Source organism: Myzus persicae, unplaced genomic scaffold, assembly GCF_001856785.1.
Source record: "Myzus persicae strain clone G006 unplaced genomic scaffold, MPER_G0061.0, whole genome shotgun sequence".
Lineage (NCBI taxonomy): Eukaryota > Metazoa > Arthropoda > Insecta > Hemiptera > Aphididae > Myzus > Myzus persicae.
In genome coordinates, this window is record NW_019101794.1 from 1,337 (window position 1) to 23,428 (window position 22,092).

The 22,092-nt window shown below is 27.2% G+C and overlaps 3 protein-coding genes across 8 annotated transcripts; 2 read left to right on the plus strand and 1 right to left on the minus strand.

The window, feature by feature from the left end:
- The first annotated feature begins 2,016 nt into the window (after nucleotides 1–2,016).
- Nucleotides 2,017–5,124, plus strand: LOC111030440. Its single transcript, XM_022309929.1, has 3 exons — nucleotides 2,017–2,124; nucleotides 2,248–2,564; nucleotides 4,677–5,124. The coding sequence occupies exons 1-3, from the start codon at nucleotides 2,092–2,094 to the stop codon at nucleotides 4,936–4,938; spliced, it is 612 nt and encodes a 203-aa protein (XP_022165621.1). The 5' UTR covers nucleotides 2,017–2,091; the 3' UTR covers nucleotides 4,939–5,124.
- A 4,032-nt stretch (nucleotides 5,125–9,156) lies between these two features.
- LOC111030432 lies at nucleotides 9,157–19,041 on the plus strand. Of its 2 annotated transcripts, none has more exons than XM_022309915.1 (2): nucleotides 9,157–9,253; nucleotides 18,238–19,041. In XM_022309915.1, exon 2 carries the CDS (start codon nucleotides 18,250–18,252, stop codon nucleotides 18,571–18,573), a length of 324 nt encoding a protein of 107 aa, XP_022165607.1. In that variant the 5' UTR covers nucleotides 9,157–9,253; nucleotides 18,238–18,249; the 3' UTR covers nucleotides 18,574–19,041. The 2 variants fall into 2 exon arrangements, with proteins under 2 accessions (XP_022165607.1, XP_022165606.1); XM_022309914.1 differs by lacking the exon at nucleotides 9,157–9,253 and adding an exon at nucleotides 10,374–10,743.
- On the minus strand, nucleotides 18,794–22,005 carry LOC111030431 (UPF0235 protein C15orf40 homolog). 5 transcript variants are annotated; one of them, XR_002604110.1, is made up of 5 exons: nucleotides 21,633–22,005; nucleotides 20,903–21,030; nucleotides 20,477–20,622; nucleotides 20,305–20,411; nucleotides 18,794–18,914 (listed from the first exon to the last, which is right to left on the minus strand). XR_002604110.1 is itself a non-coding variant. In XM_022309912.1 (4 exons), exons 1-3 carry the CDS (start codon nucleotides 21,814–21,816, stop codon nucleotides 20,521–20,523), a joined length of 414 nt encoding a protein of 137 aa, XP_022165604.1. In that variant the 5' UTR covers nucleotides 21,817–22,005; the 3' UTR covers nucleotides 20,274–20,411; nucleotides 20,477–20,520. The 5 variants fall into 5 exon arrangements, 1 of the variants encoding a protein (XP_022165604.1); XR_002604108.1 differs by having other exon boundaries at nucleotides 20,299–20,411; XR_002604109.1 differs by lacking the exon at nucleotides 18,794–18,914 and adding an exon at nucleotides 19,742–20,222.
- Between the last annotated feature and the right edge of the window lie 87 nt (nucleotides 22,006–22,092).

A 22,092-nucleotide genomic window follows, 5' to 3' on the forward strand; every position in this document is an offset into this window, starting at 1 on the left:
TACCTAAGTTATTATATACTAGAAATATAATAGAAATAATTTGATAAAAAATTAAGGCACCAATTAGGCTCCTAATATCTACTGTTATTGACAAAAATATAAACAGTCCTATTCTTGTAATTTGTATTTTATATATTTGTAAAAACTTAATTTTTAAATAAATACGAGTAAATGAACAACAATAATTTTTTTTAGGACTTAGGTATTTACTTTTCTTAGTATTGTAATTTTTAAACAGTGTTATGAATTAATTGGATATATTATTAATAATACTAATTAAGTAAATTTAAAATGAATACAATTTGAAGATCTGAAAAACATAATCTATTTATTAGCAAAACAAAATAAAAATTGTTATTAATTAATGAGAGCTCTTATTTGATGGCCATGAGCTTATAATATTCAATAACCCATGTTATGTTTCTACAAATAAAGAGTAAAAATAATTAATAAATAAATTTAAAAAAATAAATAATTAATTTATGCTTATTATAATATTACCATGTATTAAGGCTATAACGGTAAGAAACAATTATTTTATATTAAACTTATATTAAATAGTAGCCCGATATATTATGTAAAATACTTCTGTAAGTAGTATATTTCAATTGTGTATTACATAATATAATTTTAAACTATACTATAAACTATACCTACGTATAAACACCAATGATTGGTATGATTTTTGGACTCGAAATTATAAATAAGTTAGGGGCTATTTGCAGAATGTTAGCAGCATATTTTAATTCGTAGCTCAAAAGGGGTGTAGCGTGAAGTTGCTCCTCATCTTATATTTTTTGTAACGTGAGGGAAATTTATTTGTAAATTCTGAAAACCAATTTGCAAATGTTTGTAAATTATTTGCAAATTATTGATAGTATCTCGAAACCGCTAGTTACATATAGGGGGCCCTGTATATAGCCCCCCGCTGCGTGAAGTTGGCCCCCCTATCTTATTATTTTTATTTCTGGCAGGGAATTTATTTGCAAATTCTGAAAACCAATTTGCAAATATTTGCACGCACATTATTTTGTTGAAGATAACAAAAAATTATGACTTACGGTTTTATATCCAAACTTATTTTGTTCCGATTGCTTGGTTTTAAATTTTTAAATTACAATATGCCTATTCAAACCTTTTTGAAAAGTGTATGGAAACTTAATAACGTTTTTTTTTAAAACTGTAGTTTGTAATTACTATTTCATCACGTATTTATATATTATATTTACAATTTGTTGTTGTACATTGTTTAAATAATAATATTAATATTCTTGTTTCTAACAAGTACAGTTTCAGATGGTTTATTACACTAGTATGTTATTTATATTTATATAATATAATATACATAAAAGGATAAAAAAAATTGCATTATTTGATGCATAGGTATTGTTATAGGTGGGGATCAACCTTAAACATATAATAATTTACAATTATATCATTTTTAAGTGCGTGCATAATGTACACTAAATAGTTATAAGCATTATATTGAAATAAAATCATTAACGATATCATAACCGTAATACAATCAATACATCATTTCTTGGTCGTATAAAAATGTATAGATAACATAAATGTGACATTCAAAGTTTAGAGTATTCTCTGAAGCAGTGAAATTAAATTTCAATAATAACATACAGTTTTTTTGTTAAATAAATAATATAATACGATGTATTCATCAAGTATTTTTAGTATTGGTATATGTTTTCATTTTTTTTACATTCAATGGTCAGTAATTAAAGTAAACGCTGTCCTTTAGCTGAAGGTTATATGGTGGCTTAAAGCATTTTATAAGTGAAATACAAACAAAACATATTAATGATAACATCTAAATTAAATAATTTATATAGGCCAATTTTCAAACGGTTTTTGTCGTTGGCGTTGTCATCATACATATAAAACCACAATATGACCTTACGGTTAATCAGTGATCGATGGTCATAAATCTAAACTGATTTAATACATCACGTTTTGTCACAGGTAAATGATCACAACGATTTATATTTTATTTCATTTTATATATAGAGGTAGGTTACTATGTAACGACAGACATTCATTTAGTTTTATTCAAAGACTTAGCTCGTTCCAAAGAAAATGATGATGAACTCATTACCAATGTTTCACATGGTAACATTTCTTAGAATAAAACTTAATATATTATTACCTATGCATATTTGTGTTTATTTTTCACCGACAATTTAAATTAAATCAATATTACATTAATAAATACTGTTAATAATGATGTTTTAGTTTGTTATAACTGCAATGGTCATGATTGCTGATGGACAGATAAACCGTTATATAAATCCTACATGGCTGGAAATGGATGCTAACAGTGAATATTATCCTGGTGGTGAAGTAATAAGTCAAATCCTTCAAGCTTACGGTTTAGGAGATAGTTATGGACCTTCACGACTTAGATCGTCTGTTCTTGATCGGAATGGTTACGGGAGATCTTATCCGAGAAACCGAATTGTAAACAATTTGAACAATGCATATGACTCAGATCCTTTACTAACTCAGGAATACGTCGATCGTAATTATGATTATGTTGACAACACAATCAGGTAACTTAATATTTGTATTTTATCCTATATATGATTTATGACAATATACAAGTGGTATATTTTCAACAAAGCATTAAGTTGTGTGTAGGTTATGTTTGGAGCCTTATTAAAGGTACTACATAGACTTTATAAAGTAGGTACCTCTAAATTGTATGATACTATAAAATATATGAAATAGTACTGAGTATATTACCTACAACTAATATTGAGAAAATGTAGGCGTCTAGTGTAAACTTCCTTCTAGATACATTCAAATCGATTGATGAAGCGGCTCTATAGGAATTAACTTAACATTTTTGGGCTGTTGGAGCAACCCTTTAGATCAAAAAGCTATTTTTATAAAAAAATTTAAATAAAATATAATTTTAAAATTAATAATATAGGTACAGTGTGATTTATCAAGCATGCTTACCCATTTTCATACCCCCTCCATTTTTACTTTAATAATGAATTTCTTCAAATTATGATTTATGGAATTTTTAAATATTATAATATTATACTCAAAGACAATTTTTTTAAAGTATCCATTTTTTTTATACTATTTAAAAAGTGTACTGTGTTGCCAAAAAAACTTCAGTTTTTCAAATAAGAACTCCCCCTTTTTAATATAAATTAGTAAATTACTAGATAGTTTGTTCAAAAATGTTGATGTTTTTAATTTAAAATTCGAATGAATAGTATTTTAGTTATTAAAATGTCTGTACTAAGAATAATGTGCCTTAAGTATGGTTTTATTTGATTCTGAAATAGATGTAATATTGGAATTAGTATTTAGTACTTACTTACTTTGGCCATTTTTACAAATTATTAATGTTGATATATTAATATTAATAATGACCAGAATTTTCAAATCACCATAGCCTCCATATCTTATAAGCCCACTACCACGGAATTTATCCTTATAACACAAAGTTAAATAACTCAAAACTATTCGAATTAATTTTAATTCCGATACTTCAAATTTTACGGTAAATTATTCGCTGAACACTTTACAGTTAAAAACGGGGGTTCTCATTCAAAAAAATAGAAGTTTGTATTTCCACAGGACACTTTTTAAGTAGTGCACAAAATCTCACGAATTTGAAAATATCGTCTTTAAGTTGGTATATTTAAAAATCCCAAAAATTAAATTTTGCATAACTTCATTGTTGAAGAAAAAAGGGATATGATCATGCTTTGGTGAATTATAGACTGTATAATAAATTATTTTATAGCAATGACATATTTCTCTACCTCACATCAAGCAGGATTTAAAAATAGCAAATTTTGATATCCAAATTCAATACTGAAATACCTATATTCCAAAAATCAAATTAAAAAAATATTGTTAGAAAATATTAAAAACGTATTTAAATACCATGTTTGTCCTCATAAATACCCTTTTCTGATTTATATGAATCCTATAAATGTACTATACATAGTAATCAAAAAAACAGTGAAGTCTCTTTTGCTAATATATCACAAAATTAAAAAGGTATGAAAATCTATGTGTAAAAATAAATTTTTATTTTAAAAATATTACCTTTATAATACGTAGGTACCTACTTTAAATAAGAAATATGAACGACTGTTTATTAAAAACTCAACAAAAATTGTTCATATTTTTCTCGAAAAGATTTGACAATTTGTAAAAATAACCTATTGTGTACCTATTTGTGTCTACTTTCCATTTGGTATGGAGAGTCATATGATTTTGTCAAATCATTTTATTGCTGTGGAAAAATATTTAAATAGTAAAAAAATACATTATTAAAAAAAATTAGTCATAATAGTTTTATGGGAGAGAGGTAAAGAAAATAAACCTTTTCTTTTCAATACAATAGATTATTTTAATATGATTTCTACCTACTTTGTCAATACTATGTTTTGTAGTATAGGAAATAGCAATTATTTTTCCCGCTGAACTACATATAAGGTTTTTCTCACTTTTAAGGTTATAAACTATACACGATTAAAATAAAATAATGTTATCAAACAAACCGAATAATGTATATCTATTATATTTTATACATAATGTATTTATTATTTATCATAATACTACCTACATATTCTTTCTGATTCAATGAACATTTTGCATAAAATATAACATTCTAATTATAAACATTTTTTTAGGGGTTCTAACCATAGGTATAGGAATAGTATGATTGATATTCCTCGAAGAACTAGGATTAATATGGTTTCTGCGCCGAGGACTATTTATTACCCTGCCGACTACGTAGACCGAGATCTTCCGTCACAATCTTACTCTAGGTCAAGATCAGTAATTGGAGATCCGGCGATGTCCACGGAATTAGTAGCAAGGGGCCGAGAAACATCGAGACTTATCCCAAGATCCACAGTGGCAACCGAAACCAACGAAAAACGGAAAATGTAGCCATTTTCCATACGTCCAGTAATAATATCTAATGTGATGTGTGGCTTGGATGGAAAAAATTTAATTAAAATCTAGTAGTTTGACTCTAGAACACTTGTCCTATATATGTTACACAGCTGGTGTATAATAAATTGACTTCTTTCACGTTTCTTATATCTTAAATAATAAAAAAAAAATAATATATAATTTATTTTTGTTCGGCTTATTTTTCTATTATTATGCAATCTACGGATCACGATTCTTGGCGACGAGAGTGAATTAATGCGTGATTTTTGGCTATGCTACCTAACTATACCTACCTAATATTATAAGAAACAAGAATGCGTGTCAGACGAAATAAAAGTGAACGTGTGAACATTTTCTATGACAGTCAGGCGTAGTTCACATTATAATAGTAAGTAATAGGTATATATATTATAATATAATATAAATTTAATACAATATATTATGTGTATATAACTCTAAAGTACTTTATCTTCCCAACGTTATATCATTGTACAGTATATATAGCTGGTATAGTTACATATTATATATATGAACAGAACTGCAGGATTGACTTAAACAGTTATATACACATTACATGTATATATATATATATATATTATTGCTTTAATCATAATATACTTAAACGAATGTGTATGTACCTATAATATTACAATATACAATAATATACATTCTATAGATATTGTTATGTTTGTTTGTGACGTATTATACATCTCGAACGTGAAATTATGTATAAATAATCCTTACACTAATATTAATATATTATAATATAATATATTATATATGTATATAATGTATAATGTAGGTAATAGGTATATTAAGTGTATTGTTATTCGTATTATTTTATAAACCGTTTTGAGACACAAAATTATAAGCAAATGCCATTTAAATGTCCGTACACTCGTAGAAGTCATCATGCGTTTTAAACTCTGTTGTTCTCCAGGCGATAGAAGGGGAAATTACTAGTTTCACACAATGTATACAAAACGTAGTCCAATTATTATTTCGTTTATGCACTCTCTCTCGCACTATCTGTCCGTCCGTCCAATTGTGTTTGCTCTAGTTTCAGTTCATTGTTTGTTTTCGTCATTTTCGCAACTATCATTATAGGGTAAAAATATCGTGATCTGCATTTAAATTGAACCTAACATTACGTTAATACGTATAGGCTACTACGAGTACCTACTACTCATGATGCAGACATGCAGTTCATACTACCTATAATAAGACCCTGACATTAAAGTATTAAACATAATATTGTACGTTTACGTCAAAGTTGAAAGTATGTAACTATTTTTACTGCTGTCACAGTTATAAAGACAATGATAACTATCAATCAATAATAAATAACAACAATTGATTGTAATTGCACGAACAGTAATTATTATCGATCGAAAAGCTCAACAATGCCACAATGCCAAAAACCCAATGAAACGGATTTCAAATACAGCATAATATAATTTATTGTGTGTCATAATTTATAATATAAACACTCGTGGTTGCAGACAAATAATATAATGTACATCGAGTTTGTAATATAAAAACAATATAACAAATATATGGACAACGATAAGATGTACACGGTTCGTTGGAAGACGTTTAGAGGAGGTTTTCGCAGGTACATAATTTTAGTCAGGATATGAGTCACTACGTTAAAATAAGATAAACATAAACTATAATAATGCATTCTTGCTTCATAAATTACGTCAAATGAATTTATTTTAAAAGATTAACATAAAATCATATCATAAAATTAGATGTTCTCCACAATGCGTTGTACATTTACATCTATTCAAATCCTCAATAATATTTTGGATTGTACTGCAAACAAAAATATAACATGATCATTATAATTTGCATGTTTAAAATATGTCAGATGATTGATACACCGATAAAATTTCATTTCAGGTACAAATTATTATCATGCATTTTGAACAATAATAATAAACCTATATATTCCTATAAAATAATATCGCAGTATAACCTACATTCGTTGTAGTCGTCCCGCAATCATACAATATATTATAATATATATAGTATAATACTGTGCAGTTAATCTAGGACTGACTATAAATGATCTATCTATGTATATAAGAGATTAATAGGTTTTTTTATGTCTTGTGAAATATTTTAAAATAATAGTAGCGTCAAATGTATTATATGTGTATATTGTGTATACCATGTATATATACATATACATAAAATATATAATATAATAACGTACGTGCTGTACGTCGCACAGTAATGATTCTGTGATGTAATGAACGCCTACAATTTTATACACAGTTCTTTCAAATTTAATTTAAATATGTACGCTGTTATTTACAAAACAAACCGCACCCGCATAATATTAAATGACCACACAAATATTAAACTCAAGGATACAATATTTAAATTATATACTTAGGTACTTAAATATCATCATATGAATACACTTATCAGTCTATCTACATAGCTTTATTTTACTCTTAGTTGATTTACATTTGTAAATGTTTTGGTTTATCGATATTATGCAATATTTTGGTAGGTACATGGTACATTGTACAATAATTATACTTACGACCTACCTAGTCTAACATCATTCTAAATCTGCTACTTTGTAAATAAACAAAAAAAAAACATGTTTTCACTAGATTTTTGTGATGGGGATTCATGTACTGTCACATAAAATACGCTGTACTGTACGTGTAATATGTGTACATCAATCTTGTAATAATTTATAACTTATAACTATACGATAGAGGCATAACGCCACCTACCACGGAGAAGATATTTTGGGTCAAGTATTTGAGTTGAAGTAGTATTATTTTTTAAAAAATTGCCAATGATTTTTAAACACAATTATCAAGCAATTTATAAGAAAAGTGATTGATTTTATGTTTATGCCCCGTGTTGATATGTTTAAAAATATGTTATCATAACTTTCTTCAAAAATGAATACAAATATACAATATATTAACTATAAAATATAAACTATAGTTTTAAAATTATATTAATATTAGAAATTCAATGGTTTTTAAATTAGTGTTATTTGTTATTAGTTTTTATTAATTTCCTTAAGCAGGCGTAGGAAAAACTTAGAAAAATATGTTGACATATTTAAGGCTTATGAGTTATGACGTAATATAAGATTTATAACTAATAATTATCAGTTAGGTATTTTCTTTTAGATAGTCCTAAATCCTTATGGTTTTAGGTATCATTTAAACAATACTTTAATATTATATTCAAATACTCAATATATTTATTAATTTACATAAATTGCAACTATTCATAATTCTACGAGTTAAGTACTTAAAAATGTAAACACTTTCTATTAGTCATTACTCATTAGTGTTATTACTATTATAATACTAAAGTAATTTGAAATTCGTTCAGAACCATTTTTTTATACTATGATTTTTGGTATTCAGAATACAGAATAATAATAAGTACTTACATAGGTTTAGGTTTAGGTATACATCACTATCCTGTGTCTATCGAAGCAAGACGAGCTCCCACTACCCATTAACCGCTATTTGTGTACTGTACAGCTTTTTACATTCACAATAATAGACGTAAATAATTATTCTGTTAGTAATTAAATTTAGTACAAATGTACAAATCAATGACAATAAATTTGTTATTTCAGGTTTATTTGTGTTTGTATTATTTATATTTATATCATTGATGTTAAAAATACTACATTTATTTAATCTAGAATTTAAAATGTATACTTTATTCCTTACTTTTTACAGTTTGGCATATTGAGTTAACACAATATAATGTGTAATAATATGTTTCAACTAACCTTCAAAATACAATGAAATTCCTGTACGATTTTAGTCACAAAAAAATCGAATATCCGCATTTATAATTCACATTTTGTCCTATATATTATATTATTGTCTATTGTCATAAAATTAATAACTAATATTTAAAAACTAACAATAGTAGAAAAACATACATATGAGATTTATTTGTATGGTAATAATTAAATTGTATGGTTATATTTGTACAAAATGCTTTTGTTTAAAAAAAAATACTTTACCAAACAATGTTTATACTGTTATACAATCTAAGAACAATGTAGTTACCTACCCGTAAAATAATTTTGTTTATCTGCTTCAAAATTAAATTCTATTAATAACAATAATATTGTAAATGTATCTTAAATTTTATGTTGTATAAAAAAAATACGCTGTAGGTACTAAAAAATAATATTACCGCCAATCGTCATCGTGTATTAGATATGGTATGTAAGCATATTGCAATGAGCATAGAAATAAAAATGCTACTGAGAATCGAAAGAAAATGTGAGCTCTTCTAATAGGTACGTATGAATCCATCTTGGCACCTATAGCTTAAAGAAATAAAGAATTCGCACGGTAACTGCCAACTGGGACTGTTGGTGAAATAATGTAAGGTTGTAAGACCTTATGTGGAATAAAGTACAGTAATATAGTATACATGCACATTGTGGTATGCTCCATGCACAATATGGGCCTCGTGGCCGGAGCACAAGAACAAGAGACTTACCTCAGCTCTAATACTGATTGAAACTCAAACTGTGCAAGTACCAATAGATACATTTCATTATACAATATGTGTAAATATAAATCACTATTTATTGTTAGTTAATAGTAGGTAGGCGTCAGATGCCTATAATAAAGTTTTAAATTTGAATATTAAATAATATACTGCTTAATACTTATATTTACTCTGCGCGGTAGGTGTAGCTATATATTTTCTATGGTTGGATGGAAAATTGTTTTTAAACTTTTGTTAAGGTAATCAACCAGTCTGACATTTGAATTTAATTCTTTGAATGCATTTTTTTTATGTATAATGTATATATGTACATAATACATATATGTATAGGTAGATAATAGATACATATATTAGGCATACGAGTAGGTATACATAGTTAGTATTGTAATAATCGCAGGAGTGAAGAATTAATTTAAATCGACCAACAAAATACAAGACAATCAACACAATAATGTTTTCACAAAATATAAATTACGACTAATCCTCAGCACTTAACTATTTTTATCCACATTTACGTGCCGTTTATTTATCGTTTTCGAATTAAACATTCGCCGCAAGTCATTTTCGGATAATAATACCAATATAGGTGCTTACCTATGTTTATTGTAGTATCGCATAAATACATAGCGTGCTTACTGCTATTTTATTGTACAATATTATAATGTATATTATATTAAATTCTAATGTAAAATGTTACGTGAGGATGTAATAACGCTGCAGTCAGCTGGCATTGGCGGCGGTGGCTAAAACGTGAACAATTATTATTGCAAATTCGTGATATACTACTCGTGTGTGTGTGTGTGTGTGTGTGTGTGTTTGTGAAGTATTAAAAATAATAACGTATATATGCACGGGGGAAGTCGCCGCGTTCGCGAACTAGAGTAAAAGGAACACCGCCTCTGAGGCTCTGAACTACATCGTGACCACGCTAACGTGAATCAGTCATGCTTTGAACGCTGTTCTCGTACAGACTTGTTTTCCTCTCGTAACTGTCCGGTGTTTTTGAAAATACAATAATATTATATTATATCGATACATGCACTAAATAATATATGTTAAATGCAATTTAATTTTATACTTCAAAGTTCAAACTGTACAATGATTTTATAGATTGTATAGACCATATATACTTATGACACGCAGTACATTTTTAATTTAAATCATCATTTATATTAATTCGGTTTGTCATAAGTACACTGTGGAACGTAATAATAACTATAGTTCCTAAATGTCAATATTTAAATGTTCTGTTACATTGTGAAGTATCTGCAGGTACGTAACTATAATCATAACACTTATTATATTATTTAAATTTTAGTAATTTTAGTAGTAGTAGTTTACATTACATTTGTGATTTTTATATCTATAATTTTTACTTATTACAACTTCAGTAGGTATACCTATATAGTACCAGTATAGTACATTAGTACCTACGACCTACCTAATCACTAATCAGTACATCTACTATAGTAGGTGCGTAGACTCTTTAGTAATGATGGAACTATTTAACTACCTATATTCTATAAACCTTGTTTTTTGATTTTAACTTATTATTGAGTTATTAATTGGATAACAAATAAATATCTAGTATTTTAAGTTCAGGTACCTAAGTGAATTGTTGCATCATACAAATACCATAGTGTATAACTTATTTAAAATATAGGATGTCAGTTAAAAAAGTACCTACTAAGTACTTTAATAGACAAATCTAAGGATAAAGAACTAAAGGAAATATACAATTTTATAATTGTATGCAACAATTTTTTTTTTAGTATAAGTTTTTACTGTTACAGAAAATTATTCTGTGTCGGGCTCTACCTCTATCTATATAGTAAATATATTTGTAAATTGATATTCTATACAAACATTATTATATTATGCAAATGTCCCTGTATTTTTCATTAAATAAAGGCAATTTAATTGTGATAAGCAGCCAAATAGGTATATTATATTTCTTCATTGCTAATTCTGCTAAATAAGGTAAAAGATCTTACCTTAGTTTATCCTTTTTTTGTTATTTATTTATTAGGTATAAACTTGCTCAAAAATTTAGGTAGGCCATAATATTATATACCTACCTACTATTATATTTATATAAAATAGCGAAAGGTTTTACCAATTGATAGCAATTTATTAACGTTATTAGTATTTAACTGTTTCATGTTGTCTTCAGGACTTAGGTGGTTATATAAAACATGAAATAAAAACTCGGCCTTTTAAATAGCTTTTATAAATGTATTTGTGTTTAGTCTAATGTAGGTACATAGGTAATACATATTTATATTTTATATGTATTATGTAATACACTTAACTTCTGCAGGTAATACAAATTTTCACTCTACAGTCATTATACACAATTATGTGTTTTATGCTTTATTATATAGTTTGAGTTTATTTTTATTTCAATTAAAAAGTTGATTCAAGTGATTCAACTTCAAATAAAATACGAGTACTAAAAAAATCAGAGTTTATAAAATATTTTGATTTTCAATAAATGTTTACTACATTGAATATTTACATATTGTAGTAATATAAAAATATAATAATCTAATGAATATTTATACTAATATTTTATTTTTATTTTTAAAAACTGTATTCTAAAGAACTTTCTAGGCATCCAAAATGTTAGCATTTTGTGTTTAAATAATCGTGCAACAAGTAAATTCATTTTTTTTTATTACATGTATAGTTAACTTGTTAGTTGCTTATATGTAGGTACTAGGTATGTACAAATAATAAAAACCATGACCCATTATACAGGAACTATGATAATAATGACTTTGGTAGGTACATATTACATTGTGCATTGTACATTTTATATTTTAACTTACTTTTTATGAATACTAAAAAAGATAAATTATAATAATTCCTAATTCCTTTAGGTAATACATTTTTCAATTTCGTTTTCATAATAAAATGTATTGAGAGAAACGTGCCACATTGTATTTTCAGTTTTTATAGAACTTTTGTACCAGCCATACATTTTCTTAGAGTAAAAGTAATATAGGTATAGACAGCAATATAAAATTTTAAGTTCGTACACTTATGCTTGTGCCATTCACATGTTAACATTTTAAGTTCAATAATCAACGGTTAAGTATGGAAACAAATATTTTTGGTAGAAACATCATAATTTCATAAATAATTTTTCAATGTTTTGATATTCGAGATAAATTATAGTAACTTGCTCCTGATGAATCGGACATTGTTTTTACATTAATGTTTCAATGTAACACAACAATTATTACTGTCTAATAACCTTATAGTTGTTGAAGCTGGTAAATTTTCAAATAACAAAAAAAATTAATAATGTATTTCATTGTTTTTTTTTTTGCTACATAGTTGGTTGAAGTAGACGACCGCTATCCGCAATAACCTAATTTATTAATCATTACCTATATATGTCTACTTATGTATCTCCTGCAGAGAATATTTGATTTTTCATCATGAAGTTCAAATTGCCAAATTGTACTTCGTAGTGTAGTTTAGGTTAGGTTATGTTTAATTATTATAAAATTGGTTATTTACTTATACGCAACGAAATTTCGAACTTTTGTATAAATAATAGTATTAATATATTATATTAAAAATAACCTATTAGTTATTATTGAAAATCAATTATTAATAATCATTAGGTGTGTTAGTTTTTCATGTAAACAAGTTAAATAGAAAAAAACTATGAAGGATTATTTTTATCTAATATACTAGTACTTACTAAACATAATAAGTAAAGAAAAAGACCATGGGGGGATCACTCCTTGTATCTGAGGCTGTAGACTGTATAGAGTACTAGAGAGTAGAGACTAGACTACAATTATAATATCATTTAATTTTCCAGTGATTTTTATATTACCTATTAAAATTAAATTAACCAAAAGATATTCATCAATATTATTTAGGTGTACCTATTATTATGAAGGTATCTTCAAAATTAAAATTATAAAATCTTAAAAATAGTTTACATATTTGTGATAAAATAATAAAAAATTGCTTTCATTCGTATAGTGGTATAGGTACACTGGTAATTATTCGTTCTTACGACGTATGATTATTTACCGTATTTATTATTGCATGTAGGTACATATTTTATAATACAATAATACTTTATACTACACATTTCATTTTATCCCGTTTATATAGGTATAGCTAGCTAATTGTATAAGGCACACATCCGATTGACACTGTATAATATAAAAACCAAAAGGGTCCGTGATACTCGATATTTCTAAAGATTTCTATAAATGTATGTAAAGTTTTAAAATTGTAAGGAAATTATATGAAAGAAAAATGTGTTATTAAATAATATAAATACCTAAAATGACTAGGTCTACTTAACTTACAAAAATGAAATTATAACAGTATTAATATAAAGTACTGATGTATCACACAATATATAGCCGACCATATACTTATGAACTAAAATAATATATAATAATAATAATACGTACAGTTTAATACAAATAGGCAATATAATATGTTAGGACGTATAATAATAATATTTATCATTGTCTATTATATATAATATATAATAATACTTTAATACGTAGCTAGTAGACCTTTAAATTAATCAAAATAATTTATTACCAACTGCTTAATAAATATTAATACCTACCTATTTTAATATTTTAGGGGCTTCTGATACGAGTATAATATGACGCTTTGAGCATTTCAGTATCTGTGTGTATAAATAAAAATATATAATAGCTGATTATTAACATTATATTATATTGTAATAGCTTACATTACATATTATATGCCTAATTATATTGTTACAATATATTATAGTAGATACTGTTTGACATTTCAAAGTCAAGATGTATGATATATTTGCCTACAGTCTGTAGTATATAGGTACACACAAATTATACAGAATTTAATAAAATATAATACTATATTCTACTATTCAATTTAGTGGCCATAAAGCATGGTATAAAAAATGTTTAGTTTTTTCTTCTGCACAATGTTTCCTAATAGCTACTTATTGTTGTTGCCTTGATTGTAATTTGTAAGCAATAAATTGTAACTAAAAAAAACACGAAGATGACTTCAGATTAAACTTGTGAATAACATAATATACTTACTACCAAGTCATCAGTCATCATCCTTTTAGTAGGAGCCGTAAATTATATAGAATATATTGAGTGGGTGTACTCTAACAATAGATATTTTAATCGTTCGACGACACCTGCAGCGTAGTCGGTCGATTCGATTTCCTGTGGTGGCTCAATTTTCGTCGGACGAAAGAGGTATTTATAATAATATATTATACACAGTTAGATACCTATATAGTATTAAATATAGTTTACTCTCGGACTTCGCGGTTCTGGACCGCTGAACCGGTACAAGTCATCTGATATTCTGATCCGTTCATCAGGATAATTTTCTATGAAATTGTCGTCGAAAATTCGTTGTGGTACATTAGTAAATCGCAGAAAATTGATTGTGAAATTTTAAATTCCTTTAAACTAATTACAGTTTAAACTATGTAATACTGTGACTCAGCTCTGCTATAGCAGGAACAGTATAAGCAGTGTATTTTTGTGAAACTTATTTCGATTTTAATTTCTCTAACCTTTTCTATACACAGACACTTTTGCTATTTAAATTCAACTCAGGTGTAAATGTATACTATATAGGTAAAATGTGTGTGTAAACATACAAACGCGCACACACACACTATAATATTTATTCATAAATTCGCATATATATATATATATATATATAAAATCGTTCAAAATCGAAATCTTGACACTATGTATAACGTACGTGGATAATGCAGGACAATAGCTAAACTGCTTACAAATACGAAACGTATATATTGTTTGTACCTGCCTAGTGTCCACTGTCTATATGTATATGCTATCATAATGTACATGAAAACAGTATTACGTTTGTGTGGGTGACTGCTGTAAATAATATTATGATGAATGTGTAATACTGTCATCGTTGAATCGTTCCTATTTTATATTATATTGTCAATTATATTTAGCATTCGACTCATGAAAGGGAAATCTTTCGTTCAGTTTACACTAAATTATCGATTCGTTTTCACTAACTGTACGTGCGAGGACCAAATTAAAACGAAAGTGACGATGTTTTTATTTTTTTTCAATCCAAAATTATTTTATAATATAGGTACCTAGAAGGGTACTATATATTATAATATATATACACAAAAGGGGACTGTATACAGTATTTAATGTGACTAATCAAATTGGGCTCCAAAAACTTTCTTTTCGTATCAACAAAAACACAATAAATTTAAGTAACAATGCAGAATTGTTATTTTATTTTTGATTCAAATTAAAATAGCTAATAATTTTACCGATTAATTTTTTTTTTTTGTCCTTTTGTTCTCTTAATTTTTAGATTTCATTTAAAAACTTAGTTTTTTTTAATAAACTATAATAGTAGCTGGTAAGTAAAGTGAGTAGATGTCTAGAATATCTGCTATTATCCAGCCGTCGCAAAGGCTATAATAGATAGGCACGGATCCAGAGCAAGGATCTGGGGGTGGAGACCCACAATTTTTTGTTAATGTGTGAAATTAGAATATTGGAATGACTATCCACCACTAACCAGATAGTACTATCTTAATTTGTGCACCCCAGAATAATACGTATAATAATATATTACGTATATTATCAGACATACGTGTAGAATTATTAAACAAATGTGGGAAATAATATGGCTGAGGGGCTAGGCCCCTAGCCTCCCCCTTGTAACTGTCCCTGATAATAGATCATCATCACACATAGATAAAGATTACTGATTTTTTTTTAGTACCCATCTATTGGAAGTAGGTTGTCGGTGGGAATACCTATATTTTGTTACGTAATATAATTGTTATGACATCACTAAATGAATTTATATATTATATAGTCGACTACATCGTATATTTATATGTTGGATATAACCATACTAGCCAATAGGTATGACTGGTTGTTATAGGCTATAGCCTATATAAGTACATAACAGGTAGATTAGGTTATCGGCGGTTAAAAAGGTATGAAAAAGAGTTTTACTTAAAATAATTTCATCTGCAAAAATTAATCTTATATCCGTTAATATTTTTATTTTATTTAGAAGTCAAGTTAAAATGTAATGTTTAGGTAGATAGGCATCTTAGTACCGACCTCATGCATAATTTGTTGTCGCACGGTCGTCGGTCATCAATTTCATACTTTATAGTATATCTAATTGATAATAGAAAAAAGAGAGATACAGCTGGAAAGTGTTATTTTATATTAGAAATTAGTGACAAACGATTTTCGATATTTTAAATACGAGTACATATGGGTCAACACAACATAATGATCATATTATTATCAATATTATTGATCTTAATAAGGTATTATGATTAGCACTGTACATATTTTACTGTATGTAGTTTTTATTTCAGGGAGTTGACAGGGGGTATTACCCCCCCGGAGAAAAATTTATATCATCCCGAAAAAATATTTTTACTAAACTTCATTATTTATTCCTATGGAAGGTCTGAAATAAACACTGACCATCTTTAGGCAAAACCAAATGGTCATCATAGCTCCCATAAAAATAACTTGAAATTATCTTTTTTGTAAAGCATATTATAAAGCTAAAGATTAAAATTTTGTAAAACGGAATTCATTGAGAGCTGTTGAATATTTCAAAATAATCAAATTTATAAACCAGTCTACTACATTACAAGATCATCATTATAGACGTAGAGTGTACCTATTTTTGAGAGCTAAATTTAGCACCAGGCGTATTAACAATATTACTTGCTATAACTATTTATTCAAATTTCGTAGTTAAATAGGTAATGTGATAAAGCGGTTCCCATCAAAGTGAGTTCTTAAGGTTCCGTGGGACCATCTCAAGGATTCCTCGAGATGTATGTGATTATTGAGAAAATTATTTTATATAATATTAATTGGAAAAAATATTATTAAAAATTATTATTTTATACTATTCAAAAAAAAGTTTTTTTCTTATGCTTATATTCAAAGTATACACAGAAATAGATTGGATTCTGCACTAGACTTAAGAATTCAGCTTTCAAGTATAAAACTCAATTTAAAAACTATTGCAAATAGCAAACAATGAAACAGTCTCATTCTTCTCATTTACAACATTAAAAGTTATAGTATTTTTGTTTTTTTAAATCTTAATAAACAATTATCATCCCCATACGCAATAGCCAATTGGCCTTTAGCTTTTATCCCTTTTTGTTCCTATGACTATAGATGGACTCGCCATATAACAATTGAAATCTTAAATCTATGTATAGAATTAAGCGTGTTTACACAAATAATATAATATGCAATTTAACAATATAGCTTTATACATTAGACCAGCTGTTCTCAAACTTTTTTTTTCGCGTACCACTTTAGTATATTATCAATCAGTCGAGTACCACTGATGATTAAAAATAGAAAGATACAAACTTTACATAGTTAAACATTTATTTAAAATAAAAATGCAGTAAAATACTACAATATAATTATTATTTATTTATTGATACAAATTTATTAGAGTTAAAAAATTAAGGTATGAATTAAATAACAAATTTTCAAAGAGAACCATGGTTTTGTAGATTTGATATTAGCGATGAAATATCTGGTTCAGTGTTACTTAAGGCCTTCCGTGTACCAAACTGTAGTCTTTCGCGCACCACAGTTTGAGAACCGCTGCATTAGAGTCATTTAGACGCATTAATAAAAGTAAAGATACCTGACTTGTATGATAACTAATGATATACGGCTTTATTATTTTTGTCTCCAGAATGTCTCTGAAATGATGGTGTTGGCGTTGGTTACTCCTTCCGGCCGAGGTGGACTATGCACGTCCGTGCACTTTTGCTTGGCGCTGTTGGCCGTGTGCCAATGTCTGTCCGGGACACCAACCACGGCATCGACAGCCCGCCATTGGAGTTTGGCAGAATTGTCGGTGACATCTAGCGAGCTGCCAAAACAGATACCGGCGCCGCCTTACCCTGTACAGCAGAGGATTCAATCGACTCCGCACTACGACCAACAGCTCAAATTGCCATCGGGAAACGGTGTAGGTTCGCGGAACCACCGCTATCCGTGGACCCGACCGACGGCGTCGATTATTTGAGCCGATAGATTACATTACCTATTACTCATATACACCATCATTATTATTGCTTTGTCAACAATTTCATCGCTACCTACATTGATAATCACTATTTCGAAATCAGGAATCGGAACTGAACCGAAATGTGCCGGTTCCTTACAGATTTATTCGTCATATAATATTATGGATCCAATATAGGTTGAGCCTTCACTTTAACCAAAACACACAAGACGCAGTAAAGTTCTAAACCGATCCAACTTCCTTGAGCTACAAGTACCTAATCCGAACTTTTAGTAGGCATGTCAATCATCCGTCTTAAAAGCAAAAGAAGCGAGAATAACCAATCCGAAATCGGAACAAATCTGCAAATCAAATTATATAAAAGGTTCCAGTTCCTGAATCACTTACATACTAAAGTCGGATTAACAATATTAAACCATTGTTATTCCTATTTGGCATTTTTAATTGTTAATTGTCATAACTGATAAATATTATAATACCTATATTGTAAACGTAATATACGTAATTAAGACATGTTGCGATGACCAAAGTTACCTGGCTTAACCACATGTACCTATATTATGTTACCTTCATGTTATCTATTTTCTTAAGTAGGTACCTACACTTATTTTATATGTTATTTATTTATTTTTATATTATATTAAAGTAATTAGATAATTTTAGATGTGAAATTATAACACAACTATACAACATAAAACATATAATTTATATAGGAACTAACATAATTAATACATGATGTACTTTTATAATATATCTAAAAGTATATAAAAAGTACACTTAATTCCAAAATAAAGTGTTTTTTTTTATTCAAAATCTTTGTTTAAAATATAAAGCATTATTTTATTTAATTATAGCATACTTAATGTAGACATAGTTATGGGTATTAAGAGTCTATGTTACTGAAGTTATTTTTGATATATTTAATAATACATTTATAGATTTAAGGCCATAACAACTCTTGTCAAGTATCAAAAAAGGATGTAACCCAAGAATAAATTCTTTATATCAGCCAAAAAATTAAAATTAAACTTGAAAAATTAGACGTCAATATGCTGTAAAATATATGAAATGCTTCAGCTCCAATTTACTTGTAGAATTGTAGACAATATTTAACTAGTTGTTATTTACATTAAATACCTCAAGACTATTTCAAATTGATGTAAAAAATAAAAAACACAAGAACTTCCTCTGCTGTTTAGTAGATGTTCAGTATAGTGTGTAGGTCTACCTTTGGGTAATCAATGAGTCGGTACCTCATATTCTTATGTAATGAACAAAAAAAAAAAACAAACATAATTGTAAAATTAAGAAATTCATTACCTCGCTCATCCAAAATATAAAATTGCAAAGAATAATAAAATGAAATAATTATATTAATATATTGCATGAAAATAATATTAATTAACAGCTAGACCAAAAAAATGTATTAAGTTATGATTTCTAAAATAATGCTAGAAATTACATTTTAGGTTATGTATTAACTGGTACTATAATTTGTGGAATAACTGAAATGAAATATTGCATACATATCTATGTAGTGGGAACATTTGCAAATAACTTGGTCTGTTATGTATTTTGTATGTTGTTCTGTGGTTGGTTTCAATTAAGATAGATTATGACAAATGATTTTTGCATTCTTTACAAAAATCCTAAAAAAAACCAATTATGTGGTCAGCCAAATAATACATAAATACTAAATATGCATAAGCTATATAATATTTATACTTTTACTTGGTCCATTAGACATTTAATACAGATGTTACATTTCATAATTATGTTAATGATCCATTTACAGTTATATACCAGTGTGCCAACTTGCCCCTTTTCAATTATATATTCTGAAAAATAAAGGTTTATAGTTTAAAAGGATTTGAACATAATTTATGTTATTGTATTTACTTACATGCCTACATATTTTAACATCCATTTTAAGCTTATCATATTTTACTAATGATTTTCATTAATTTCTTCATTAATTTTTTCAGTGATCCCTTCTATGCCCAATGAAGTATTGTGTACAATTAAAATTTTATTTCTCGATCTTGAACCCTAGAATGCATATATTAATCATAGTTAATAACAATATTGAAATTTATATTAAATAATAATTTCTATTATAATGGAAAATTTAATTTTAGTATCAGTTCATGACTAATGTCAAACATAATTTATTTCATAGTAAAATAAATTTAAAAAAAATATGAGTGAGATTGTACTGCTTTGTTGAAAAAGGGGAATAGTTCTTTTACTTCATATATCTATATGCCCATAAAGGTATCATTTATATATGTTCAAAGAACTAAAGTATAAACAAAAGAAATAAACTTACTCGATCTAAACTTAAATCACTTTTTCTCAAACCCAAAACCTTTGAAAGATATTTTATTAACTCTGCATTAGCTTCACCATCAGTCGGAGGTGCATTTATCTGGACACCAACACCATCAGAAGATATATCTTTATAAAAAACAATACAAATTACAAAATTTAATAATATTTAAATTTTTGAAATTGAATTTTAAATGTATTTATAATTTAACCCACTTCTATGAGAGCTTTTAGTATTTGCTTTTAGTTTAATAGGTGCTAAATTATTTTATGCTTACTGGGCAAAATGTCCATTATTTTGTTAAAAAATTATAAATAGGTAAAATCAATTCTATGTAAAAATTGTTTTTGCCTAGTTCTTCAAGGGCCAAATAGAATTGCTAAAAGGAAGCTACACAGACATTTGTTATCTCCATATTACATGTGCGTTTGTATGTGGGTTTTTATGATAGCTCAATTTTTTTGCTAATTTTGAATATTTGTGAAAGGGTAAATTAAAAATGCTCATAACTTACCTAAACCGAATTATAGTAAAAACCCACAAACACAGATTTTGTTTTTACCATCAAGTTTCATAATAGGTCAATTCACCCTAATTTTTATAACTAAAGAAGCTAAACGTGGTCTGTTGAGCATAAATTTGGTATGTAAGAAAGAACACTTGAAAGAAGGAAACAACAAACATCTATGTAGTGTCAACTTAATATAGTAGTAAATGTATGAGTAGGTACCTGTTATGTTATTATTTTTGGCACCAGGTTTGGCATTTATTTTAATAACAACATCACCCGATTTGTCAACTGTTATAGGTCCTGTTTGAACAGTCTCTAATTTTCCTTGAACCGGTTTGGTATTTTTTTTAGGCATAATTTTTATTATTTTACTGGGAAATAAAGTAGCATTAAAAAGTCTCATTAACACGGTCTAAATAATTTTACAAAAACTTTTCGTTCTAAAAAAACGTGAATGCTAATAGGTAACAACATACATCGGTTTTGATACAATTACAAAATTTAAAAAAAATTAACTATGGCCTTCACGTCGTTGTAGTTTGTTCAAGTCTCTTAAATTCTTTAAAAATTAACAAAAAAAAACAAATAAGACAGTGTTCTTTATTGAATTTAAATTTAAACAGGATTGTTTTATCAAATTTTAGTGATAAGAATAAATTTGGTTAATGTGATATCATAA

What these genes read in the sequence shown, in the direction of transcription:
- LOC111030431 (XM_022309912.1), bottom strand. Translation starts at nt 21,816, where the DNA reads ATGAGACTTTTTAATGCTACTTTATTTCCCAGTAAAATAATAAAAATT. An exon ending in CAAAAATAATAACATAACAG is followed by an intron (nt 21,031 to 21,632) that starts GTACCTACTCAT and finishes TTTTTTATAAAG; the next exon opens with ATATATCTTCTGATGGTGTT. An exon ending in GTGATTTAAGTTTAGATCGA is followed by an intron (nt 20,623 to 20,902) that starts GTAAGTTTATTT and finishes TATGCATTCTAG; the next exon opens with GGTTCAAGATCGAGAAATAA.
- LOC111030432 (XM_022309914.1), top strand. Translation starts at nt 10,714, where the DNA reads ATGTTCTGTTACATTGTGAAGTATCTGCAG. An exon ending in ACATTGTGAAGTATCTGCAG is followed by an intron (nt 10,744 to 18,237) that starts GTACGTAACTAT and finishes TTTTGTCTCCAG; the next exon opens with AATGTCTCTGAAATGATGGT.
- LOC111030440 (XM_022309929.1), top strand. Translation starts at nt 2,092, where the DNA reads ATGATGATGAACTCATTACCAATGTTTCACATG. An exon ending in CATTACCAATGTTTCACATG is followed by an intron (nt 2,125 to 2,247) that starts GTAACATTTCTT and finishes ATGATGTTTTAG; the next exon opens with TTTGTTATAACTGCAATGGT. An exon ending in TATGTTGACAACACAATCAG is followed by an intron (nt 2,565 to 4,676) that starts GTAACTTAATAT and finishes ACATTTTTTTAG; the next exon opens with GGGTTCTAACCATAGGTATA.